Source organism: Artemia franciscana, chromosome 5, assembly GCF_032884065.1.
Source record: "Artemia franciscana chromosome 5, ASM3288406v1, whole genome shotgun sequence".
NCBI classification, from domain to species: domain Eukaryota; kingdom Metazoa; phylum Arthropoda; class Branchiopoda; order Anostraca; family Artemiidae; genus Artemia; species Artemia franciscana.
Window position 1 is genome coordinate 13,149,077 of NC_088867.1, and position 12,501 is coordinate 13,161,577.

General features: G+C 33.7%; 1 protein-coding gene across 1 annotated transcript in view; it reads right to left on the reverse strand.

Moving 5' to 3' along the window:
* The window catches only part of LOC136027675 (regulatory-associated protein of mTOR-like), a 138,455-nt gene that overhangs the window by 84,509 nt on the left and 41,445 nt on the right, over window positions 1-12,501 (reverse strand). The window contains exons 8-9 of the mRNA XM_065705122.1: window positions 8,288-8,370; window positions 4,217-4,307 (exon numbers count right to left, since the gene is read on the reverse strand). Of these exons, the coding sequence (XP_065561194.1) occupies window positions 4,217-4,307; window positions 8,288-8,370 (174 nt within the window). The remainder of the gene's footprint in view (window positions 1-4,216; window positions 4,308-8,287; window positions 8,371-12,501) is intronic.

The following is a 12,501-nucleotide window of genomic DNA, read 5'->3' on the forward strand; positions in this document are numbered from 1 at the left end:
AAAATATTTAATTACGAAGCCCATCCTGATTTCAAATATTCCTTCATTATAGTGTCGACATTTATAATCAACTATATTTTTAAGAATTTATCTGAGCTTCCTCTAGACTTGTGTCTTTACTTCTCCAAATTACTGGAAATAATTTTCCAATTATTTATCATTATATTCTATTACAAATTCAATTCTTGTTCCAAACATTCTGCATTTATGGTGTGAACACTATACAGTGGCAGTTCTGGCCTCTATTGCACCCGGGACAAAAACTTGATTAGTACCCTTCCCCTGTCTCCCACAAAATTGAACTTTCAATAGGTGGGCAAGTTTATCCAAACAAATATAAGCAGTTCTTCCATAATTCACCATTATATTTACTGAAAATTTGTTTCTGATTTCAAATATTCTACCGTTACAGTATGAAAAGCCACTGAATTACTAAGACCACTGAACATTCCTTTAATAAGTAAGCCTCTCTTGAACAATATAAGTTGTGTATCTGTGATTTATCATTAAATTCTACAATAATTTCCACTTTTATTTCCATTAAACCTCTGATAATTGTGACCTCAGGGCTTCTATAGTACTTAAATAGAGCATAGTACTTATTTTAATTTCTCTTATTTGTAACGCTCAAACCCTTCTAACAGCACAAGGTAAGCTGAAAAAAATTGAGAATAAGGCTAAACTAAAAGTGCGTAGATATATCATTCAGACAGTAAATTTGTCCAAATGCCAATCCTGCTTTGAATCCTATCTTAAAAATATATCTCCATTTCACATAATATATTAGAACTACGTGAGGTGTTGCGGCAACCTTTGTTCGGCTTCGCCGAACTTGCAAAGTTGCAAACCTCTCATTGCAACTAGCAAAAGTTGCAAACCTCTCATCGCTGAAGATGATTATAGCCTAACAGCCGATTATTACTTAAAAGTCCCCTACATGTCTTACCACTGGAACCAAATTGGTCTTACCATCAAATACACCGGAAACAAATAATAGGTACATCAACTAGCAAAAGTTGCGAACCCCTCATTTCCGAAGATGATTATGAGCTAACAGCCAATTGTTGCTTAAAACTTTCCTATATGTCTCACAATTGGTATCGGCCTATTTTTGGTTTCAGTGTGTACCTTATTACTGAAGTTGTCAACCCCTTTAAACTTTCAAACATTTATCTCATGAAGGAATGGTAGCCCTGTTTTGAAATCTTTTTAAAAATATTTGCTATTTCACAAATGAGATTAACAGTTTCTCTTGCAATAAAAAGCCAACAGTTGCACAGAAAATTGTCAGATTACTTCAAGATATGTCGCTTTACAAAATAAACAGAAAAAATTTCTCCCTTCTCTACTTATCAGGAAAGACTTCATATAAAAAAGTCATGAGAATAAAATTAACGACTGCCTTATCAACATGTTTGCAGTAGAATCAATCATAGACTTTTTCACGTAAGAACTTGCCATTGAACAAAAGATTTAATAATCTCTCTGCTTTTATAGTAGCAGTTAGTTTTTTTAGTTTGTAATGCTTAAATCCTCCTAATAGCCTGAAATTAGCTTCAAGAACTTTAGAATCAGGCCACAATAAGTGTCCAACAAATTTTTGGTCTGGCGTATCCCCCCTCCCTTAGCGAAAATTTCTCCATGTCGAAAATCCCCGCGAAAAATTCTCCCCAAAAGTGAGACTGAACAGTCAAAGGGAAATTAAGACAAATGAAAAGAACGAAAAAAATCGTATATTTGTGCATCAGCTATTACGAAGGATGGGTGATGGGTCATTGCGCATGCTGGGGGAATACCAGATGCCCAAAAGAGCACATTTCAATACCCACATTGTTTAAATCTCCGTGAGCCTAATGCATATAGGAAAGGGCCAGGGGGAGTAGGCACTAATCGACCATCTTCCTTCATTCAGACTAAGCCTGAAAAAGGGAGCTACAGGATGATACCTCCCTTTTCATTAAGAATTAAATAAAAAAAAACAAGTTTTTGTAACGGTAAATAAGGAGCGACATTAAAACTTAAAACGAACAGAAATTACTCCGTATATGAAAGGGACTTCTCCTCCTCAATGCCTCGCTCTTTACGCTAAAGTTTAACCCTTTCTCTTAACTCTACTTTTTAAAACAGTAAGAAACCTTAGCGTAAAGAGGTATTATGAAGAAGAAGAGGTGGATCATTTTACAGGCTGAGGCGATGCCTCAAAAAGTCCATTTTAGGGCCAAAATACCTTAACTCTCGTTTGGGCCTTCAGATAAATAAAGAATGAGTTCTAGGGAAAGGGGGGGGGGGAGTTATGATCTTGATTTCTGGGAATATTTCTGATCTGTGCCATTATTGTTGGCTATGGGGGGAGGGTATAGTAGTGCTCCTCTATTGCGACAATCTTTCCTGTGTAGCATAAAATATTACATTTACAGATCTACCAGCACAGAGATGGGAAAAAACAAGACTGAGCCTCGGAATTTTTTTTTTGGGGGGGGGGGGATTGCATATTCTACCGGTAGCTTTTTTTCAGCAATTTTGAACAAAATTATTTCTCGCTTTCCCGTTTATATACAATGTTTTAAAAAAGGACCGAATTTTTTTCGCTTGGCCTGAAACTTATGTAAAACCTTTGGCTAATGTGACCCCAATGCATAAGGAAATAAAATATTGCTTTCCCTTAAAATGCAGCCCGAAAAAGGCCGGAAAGGTCCCAAAATCTCTTTTCCCACCCACTCCGGATGAAAGGGCCTATCCTAGACTTGGGAGGCGTTCATTCGATTAGCTTGAAACTTATTGTGTTCTTTTTAGAGGTCGAGGCTAATGGAGAGTAATCAGCCTCCTTCTCAATTTCTCTTCTGCTATCTGGCAAACCTCTAACCTCTATGATATGGAATCAAGATTTTAAACTATCCGTTTTGCTCCAAAATTTTAAAATATCTAATAAGTTTGCCTTCGGGGTTGATATCACCATCACAGCCCCAGTGCTAACCTTTATTTTACCCTGCTAAGATAAATCAACCTCCAGAAACAGGAAAAAGAAAGAATTGAAATAAACATAAATTTAACAATACCTACTATAGAATATTCTCCACCACATATTCTGCCTATATTTTATACTCAGCATTTCTTATTTCTTCATTTGTTTTATTTATCATACCTTCTCAGTGGCTGCTCAGTCTTACATGAGGGGGGAATTTACCGAGGGAAGAGAATTATCTGAGGAGGGGGGAAATTCAGTGGGGCTGATTCTCCAGGGGAAATCTTACAGCGAGGAGGGTTTTCCACTGTGGGATTTTTCTCAGGAGGAGGGAAGTTTCCGGGGGAAATTTTTTCAAGTCAGAATATTTCAGGGGGAATTTTATGGAGAGGGGCCACCAAGAACCAAAAATGTCATTTGGACAATAACAATGTCGAAATGACAGTATATATTGGGAGTATTTGTAGGTAGTCTGGGTCTGAGAAAAAGCTAACATGTGGGCTAGGTCTAAATCCCGTATTTATGGCCATTCTAATTAGAATTTCCGTAGACTTCAAGCAGCCTGGGTCATAATTAAAATTGATTACAATTAAAAAAAGACTTAATTTTTAAGATGTTCATCACTGGCGTATGAAGTTAAGCCCTATATAGCCAAGATTTACCTTCACAACATTTCATTTAGTTTTAAATTTTGACTGGAGCAATTTATGAAAAGGCAATTGAACAAATTGGGGCCAACACCTGATATATTTTCGACCTCGATAGACACATTCAAAGGCTTATGCAGTGTATTACCTGAATCTTAAAAATTAGCAATAGCAAACCCATACAGCTTATTTTATTAATATCCCCTCCCCCCTTGTAAGGCCAATAGACACATGGAAAAAATCCCACGACCATTCCTTAGTTTCTGAGCTATAAGGTTGCTCAAGATAAATAGTAAATTCTGCAGCCTATGCATGCTATTCATGTTTTTAGCCATTTGTGACGTAAATATTTGGCTTTCTGGGACAATTATTACCAAACATGTACTCAGTATACTACCATTAGTATTTTCTAGTTAATACAAGTACAAAAGGTTTTACCTTTTAGGATTTATACCTTTTTTCTGCTTATTATTTTTTACCGTTTATCAAAAGAAGGTTTACCATTTCAAATTATACATATTTCAGAGGCCTTGAAAACAGTTTTGCCCAGGCAATTTAGCCTGAAATAATCGAAATGCCGAAAATTAAAAAACAAGGACTTGCTTACCAATGTGGAAACACTAGTTTTCCTCTTCTTTGAGTTAACCAGGGTTCCCTTTAATTCCGGGGAAAGTCTCTCCAATTGCACTTGATCTCCGCTGAAAAGAGAAACTATAATCAGCTTAATAGCCTCAGCTAATTGAAGCAAATATTTTATTTAATTATCAGAGTTAATATACTTTAATGGACAAAATAAAAAAAGAGATAATATTGTAAATAATAAAATTTCCCATTTCTAGAAGGGAAAATTCCTTTTGTGAGGAAAACAGGGGGAAAGAGACTTAAAGAGAGGATGCTGACGTTAAAAAACTTTTGGACTTATCAACAATACAATAGTCATAGTCAACAAGTTAGGGATTGAAAAAAGATATAAAAAGGAAAGAATTGAAAAGAGAAGAAAAAAATCATTCCTCGTTACATAAAAGAAATTTTTTTTGCCCCAATTTAAAAAAAAAGGGGGTTCATATATAGATAGAGATCTTTATAAGAGATATATAATAATGACTTTTAATTTATACCCAAAAAAAGATAACCAGATTAATCATTGGATTGGCTCGAAATTACAAACCGTTTGCCCGACTAAAAAAGCTTGCAAAAAGCATGACAAACCGAAAGAACATGAATAAACAAAATAAAAAAAAAATAAACACAGAATAGAAAATGCTACAGAACAGCAATATCAAGGAACATGACGAAAGAAAACAAAAAGAGCTAAAAGGAAAGTAAATACAAATTTTAAACACATAAAAAAGGTAGGGCAGAAGAGATGATTAACATACCTTAGCACTATTAGATAATACAAGGTCAACAAAATAATAATAAAACAAAAATGAATAAAACATAAGTCAAAATACAAAAGCCAATTATAAATCTTCTGTAGACTATATATTACTGAAAATTCATTTCTTAAAACACTGGATTTTACATTTAAAATTGTTTGTAACAAGAGAAATTTGATACTCAGCTTGATAACTTGAGAAACTAGCATTATCAAAGAAAAGCAAACCTCTCTCTCAAGGAATGCACATAAAATTCATAGAAATTAATGTTTAACTATTTCTTAGTATGGTCTTAACATGAATCTACAAAAGACAAAGAATTTTAGAGCACGGGGAGGTTCCCCAGGGACTTCGAAGTAGATGAATAGATTTAAAAAAAAGCAGACAAATTTATTTACTTTGATAGTGTTTCCATCAAAGATAAAGGTTGTACAGAGTCTATAGAATGTGAAAAGGTGGCTGGGAAAGCAGGTCCCCAGAATTTATGGAGGTTGCATCAAGGGCTAGTCAGTATAGATAGTTTAGCAAAAGTAGAATGCGCCTTACATTAGCCAAGGGGCGTGCAACTGGGCCAAAGGATCCAGATGCGACTAAATAGTTGAATATACGAGACGAGAGGGCTGAATGTGACAAAGTAAGGCTCAACAGAATGGATAATATAAAAAATTAATTGATTTACTAGAAATTTATCGAAAAACGACTCAAAAATAACTTTAAAAACAAAGTTTACTGACATGTGGGAAACTTAAGTTTTAATGCAAGATTAAGGCTCTAGCTTACGAAATACCAAGATTATCACGCAAACATGTTTCATATGCATACTTCCTATGAAAAAATGGCCTATCTAAGTGTCATAGATTCAACAAAACTATATTCTAAGAGGGATTTGAAAAAAGACAAGAAAGGGGTAACACGAACTGGAGACACCTATGAGTAATGTTGAGATGACACAATAAAAGCAACTCAAAATTGATGGGAATCCGCGGAAAAGGAGCTAAAATAAGAAACCGAACAAGATATGATGGAGGAAAAGAAATGCCACGCTCATCAGCTTCAGGCGGCTTAAAGTCACGACGACTTTCTAGCAGTAGCATCAGCAGTAATATGAAGAAGCAATGAAAATGTGAGGGAGGAAGGATGAAATCCTTATTCCCCGAGTGACTTTGGGGCTACATTATCTTAAAAAGCCTAATAGTGTCAATGATCTGACAGAGATAGTTCAAGTTGTTTTCATCCTATAAATTTCAAAAATAAAATGATTACTGTTTTCCAAAAATATTTTAAGGAGTGAGTCGTAACAAAATAAGTGTTTTTTTTTGAACGTTTTAAATTCTGCAGAGCTGCAGGAGGAGTTGAACACAACAGAGGGTGAGTGTGCTCCCTCATCTGCCAAAATATAGCTAGCAGACTTCAAGCAGATTTGCAAGACCAAAAGGACAATTATGGTTTTGGAAAACCGAAATGGATGGTAACCAAAGAAATAATTAAAAAAGCCTAAAACACTGAAAGACGTGAGACAATGAAAGACAATGAAAGACGTGGGTGCCACGTCTTTCATTGCCACCGGTGCCACTGAACACTAAAAGGCAAATGAGCCATAATTGGACTAATTGAACTAAACTGGATAGTTTGGCATAATATGATATATTTATTGCTAGACCAGAGGAAGAAAAAAAGGCTTAAAAAGGCATAATATAAGGAGGGATGAGAATTTTTTTTGTTTACAAGTTTTAAAATAATATTGATTATGATGGAACTCATCAAGATCCGGGGAAAAATAAATCAAGTTCAGTGATTTCTAAAGCAATATCATTTGAACACAAAGATAATAAAGAAATTAGAAATGTAAGAATCAAAATACGCTTCTTTCTATGCAAATATTTTTTTTTTAACTTATCTGACAATTTTTGCTAGAGTATACGAGTTTTGATTGCTTGACTAACTCAAAGCAATCAACCTTTACTAGTCAATCGCGAAAGCAAATGTTCACTGATTATGTGTTTTTTTGTTATTTTTTTTTTTTACAGAACAGAATTCCCAATTTATTTTTACGTATTTTTGACTCTTCCCCTTTGAGAAAAGATATGTCAGACCAACCATCCCTAAGTGTTTTGATCTGTACTTATGAACCATGATTTTATTTACAAAGCCCTCCCTCCCATAATAAATATTTCGTGTACAACGCTTCCCTAATCTATCGTCTTTGGTTCTTTTATAGAGAGTGAGCTCAAGGAGAACCAACAAAATAATCGGAATCCTCAAATAGAAAGAGGAGGGATATTTACTTACCTGCAAATAGCTATAAACAAAATTTACGAGGTCCACCTTAGAGTTTAAAATTTTAAGACCTTAAACAGAATAAGAAAAAATAAGGCCATTAATTTCGCATCTCAGCTTTGACCAATTTATAGAATTTTTATGACAGTTAAAAATTTTCTAATAAATATTCTTATTGATTTGGTATAGTCAAAAGAAAGTTTATCAAAAACCACTTAAAAAAGCTCTCATCCACTGAAATTTGAATTGGCTCAAATAACAAAATTCAACCTAATAAAGTGCTAATCAAGTCAAATAAATGCAGTAAATCAAACAAGCGAAGAATATATCTTATGATTGCGCTGATTTGCTTTTCCTGTACTCTAGCTAACATGGGGGATGATAAAAAGGGCCCCAAATTTGTTATGGGAATTTGTAAAAAAGAGTTGAAACATTTGGGATATTATAAAAGCGTCCCAAAGCCGAATCTTAACAGGGTAGAATGAAAGAACTGTGTTTGTCTCTATTCACTTAAAAAAGGTGCTTCAGGGGGTATAAATTTTGTGTTTTATCAAATGATAAATTTTTTCTAGAAAAATAGAATAGAGAAAAGGGAATCAACGCCAAGAAAGGAGAATCAACGATAAAAGACTGAATTGCAGGCTAAGACGAAATGAATTGCAAAGAAGGCCCTGGAGAACAAGCAGTGCAAGCATAAATTTAAAGAGAAATCGTGTAAAAACATAAAACGAATTTACGGCATCCTTTTTGTTCCTTCCTCTTTAACCCAAAATATTTTCACCCCCTTCAGTGCCTTGATTGCAGCGCCAGCTGCAATCAAGGAGAATTCAGTTTACTGAATGTAAACTGAATTGTTACTGAATGTAAACTGAATTGTTACTGAATGTAAATTGAACTGAATGGGAAAATGTAAACACTAGAAATGTTTTGTACTTATGAACTTTATTCATTAACGATAATCCTAGCTAGTTTTAAAGGTGCGCTTATTACTGTGGAAACAAATCCTTTTCTAACAAATATACCTTTTTGGATTTCGTAAAACAGGGCTAGAAGACCTGACAATAGATGCATCAATAACATCTCTAGACACCATCTGATCTCGAGCCTGAAATATAGATTTTGAATTGACTTGTATTATATTAAATTTTATCCTATATTTACATTAATAATTAAAAGAAAAAGAAATAATATTACAGAATACACACTAAAATAATGAATCATATATATTGGTTCAAGAAAGAAATACAGAGAAGATCATAGAATCAATAAAAAGAATATTATAAATATAGAACTAAATACAGTATGAAATCACAAGATTAGAGAGTTACATAATAAAAACATAGAATGAAACTAGAAAATAAGATTTAATTATAGAATAAAAGAAAATAATTATGGAATCAAAGCTTAAATTATGGGGCGATAAATATAAATAAAACAAAGAAAGTAATTGAAGAGTAATTCTGGCACTCGATCTGTGATTGAAGCACAAGAAACACCAAGTGTGAGAGTTGGTGGCGCACAAGTCCATCTCATAGAACTAAAGCTTAACTTTAGCGACATAGCTCAAACGTCTGAGTTTATCCCTCCCTATTCACCGTAAATTACATAGTAAAAACATTGATAAGAAATTATCGCAGAAAACTGCTGCTTATCGAACACTGTGACTGAATAGCAGAGCTTTGTAAACGAAAGATGTCAATCTTGACAACAATGGGTCTATGTCCCGTAAGAAGCAATAGAAACAGAACAATCATAGAAATGTTTTGCCTGTATCACAACAAAGCCTCCTCAGCTTTGAAAAACTGGGAAAGAATTTAAACCATAATAATTAAAAATGGAAGCAGTCCAAAATTAAAAGAGCAAAAAGAGAAAGTAAAACAATATACATAACAGCTACTCTATGCAAAAACCAAGGAAGGAAAATAGGCTACTAATGAGCTAATCTTATCGCAACACTGAAACAACTGACAACAGAATAATAAAAATAGTTGAAAAAGAACGTAATTATTTCTTCTTGATTCTAAATTTCAATTTGTTTATATTTTCTTATTGACAGTTGCTTCTATGTTGTGACATGCTCATTGATGTATATGACGGACTCAGAGCGAAATAATTATATCTTATAAGAGATTAAAATTTTAGATATATCCTACCATTTAGCATATTTTTTCACTTTTTTGAATAGCCTGTGTGGGAACTCAAAATTTACCTAAATGGAACCTATATGGTAACTACGAGACGATGAATACCCTATGTCGCAACAGAAAATTCAGCTTTATTCCGATCGATCCCTTAGCACTTTTCATAAGAGGGAAACTATCCTACGAGCAAAATTTCATATCCTTCTTATTTTATTTTATTTTACTCCCATTGATAAACAAAGAAATATTTCAAATGTCATATTTTTATTAACTGGGCTATGGAGCTTTCAACATTTTCATTCATGTTTTTTTTCAAAATGAATTCTCAAACAGGGGGACAATTTCGCTCTCAAGCCATACTATTCTACTTTCTTGGTTTTTGTATGTTGCATGGAATAGCTATCTTATATAGACTATTAGTTTAACATTTGTTTTTATTCCTTTTCCTTTCTTAATTGTTGCATTTAAATGTATTTAAAGTGCTATGATTAAAATTCTTTCCGAGGCAAAATATTCGTTTGATTTTTATCTTCCTTCATCTTCTATAAATAGAAGACTGAAAAAAAAGCTTTTTAAGTATTCCTAAAATTAAACAATGTTAAAACTGTGTAATTAAAAATAAACAGAAATTCGCTGAAAAGAAATATTTTCCGAAGATTTAATTTTAAAATAATTGTAAAAAATCTGACTAAAACCGCAAACAAACAGAAATAAAACGATGATCACTCAAAACTTAAAATAAACAGAAATTACAAGAATGAAAAAATGAGCCGCAAAACGCAAAATTAAAACGAGTAATAACACAAAACAAAAGCAATACCGATAAATTACTAGGGATGGATATGTGAATCTAAAACAAACAAAAACTAAAAATACACAATCAAGTCAAACTTAAAACGAACAGAAAATATTACGTATACGAGATGGATTGCTTCTCCTCAATATCTCACTCTTACGCTTAAGTTTCTTTTTTAACTTTTAAAAGAGGTTATTATTCTAATTAAACAGCCTTTGTGATTCAGGAGTCATTCTTAAACAACTGGAGTAAAAGTCAAACTTAGGTTTTTATAAGGTTATTATTAGTCAAAAACAGTAAAATTAATATGCAAATTTCGTTTTAATTATTCATGTTCAGTGAGCCAAATTAAAAACCAGCATCAATTTAAAAACTTTCAGAAATTAAATAAAAAACAAGTTTTTTTTACTGAGTAAGGAGCGGCATTAACTCGCTCTTTACGCTAAAGTTTTTTTTTTATAGAGTAGAGTTGTGAGAAAGATTCAAACTTTAGCATAAAGAGCGGGGCGTTGAGGAGGGGACCGCCCTTTTCATATAAGAAATAATTTATGTTCGTTTAAGTTTTAATGTTGCTCCTTTCATTCTGTAAAAAAACTTGCGTTTCTTTATTTAATATAAGGAAAGGGTGAGTATGACATTTTCAATAGGATTCGGCTTTTTTTCGTAAGTATTCCATAGATTCCGTAACTGCGTTCTTTTGTCCATTGACAAACATTAAAGGCGTGCGTGTAACTGAAACCTCGTGCATCGGAAACCAGGCGCAACTTGACCCCCGTGTAACTGAACCCTGTGCAACTAAACCCCATAAAAAAGAACCATTGGGCAACTGAATTCCTGTGCAATTAAACTCTCGTGTAACTGAACCCTCGTGCAAGTCAATCCCATTCAACTAAACTGTCTTGCAATTCATCCCCGTTTAACTGAACCCTCGTTTAACTGAACACGTTCAACTGAACACCATGAAACTGAACCCTCGTAGAACTGTACGGTCACTTAACTGAACACTGGTACTACCCAGTACCCATCTAATTAAACCCTCATTCAAATGAACCCTTATTCAACTGAACCCCAATGCATCTCAGCCCTCACTCAAGCCAACGTCCATACAATTCAACCCACACTCAACTAAATTTCCATGGAACTCAAACCCATTCAGCTCAACCTCTGTGTAATTTAACCCTCATGCGACTCTGTCTTTATTTATTTCAACCCCCATTCAGTTCAAATCCGTACATTTCAACGGTCATTTAATTCAATTTTCATTCTCCTCAAGCAAAATTTAGCCCAAACCTGTCTGACTTAACCCCCATTTACATTAACTGCATTCCACTGAATCCTCCTCAAATCAATAGTGTAAGTAGAAAATATAATACAGCCCGTTTTGTCGGAGGTGACAAAAGCTGATACAAATGAAAGGGTCTTTATTTGTTGGTTAATTTTGTTGTATTTTTTTATACCTTTTCAGTGTAAAACTATCCCCCTCCCTCCAAAAAACAACAACTTATCCTTCTATACTATATATTTAAAAATCAGCGAAACTTTCATGCCCAGGGCTTGAACACACGCGAGATATTGACGAGGGGGCGAACTCCCTCATATACGTACTAAAACATACGAATATAGAAGATCGTTACGTAAGTTAATTTGTAAGTTACGTATATTTTTTCTAATAAAAACGTTCGAAAAAAATTAAAAGTTCTGGTTGCCATTCTAAGAATCCGAAAAATTTGGAGGGCAACAAGGCCTCCTCCCTTGCTCCGTTTTTCTCAAAGTCGTCCGATCAAACTATGAGAAAGTCAATTAGCCAAAAAAATAAATTAATATGTAAATTTTGTTTTAATTATTCATGTGTGGAGAGCCAAAATCAAAACATGCATTAATTCAAAAACATTCAGAAATTAAATAAAAAAAAGTTGTTTTAACTAAAAGTAAGGAGCGACATTAAAACTTAAAACCAACAGGGATTACTTCGTATACGAAAGGGGCTGTTCCCTCCCCACTCTTTACGCTAAAGTTTGACTCTTTCTCTCAACTCTACTTTTTATACCAGTAAAAAAATTTAGTGCTCTGAGCAGGGCGTTGAGGAGGGAACAGCCCCTTTCACATACGGAATAATTTCTGTTCGTTTCAGTTTTAATGTCGCTCCTTACTTTCAGTTTAAAAAAACTTGTTTTTTTATTTAATTGTTCGCTAAAGTCATTAGATAAATGCCTTTGAAAATCATTTTCTTTGTCAAAAAAAAAGAAAGAAAAGAAAATCGGACGTCACAAACCATTAGAGACAGATTTATTTGTTGAAT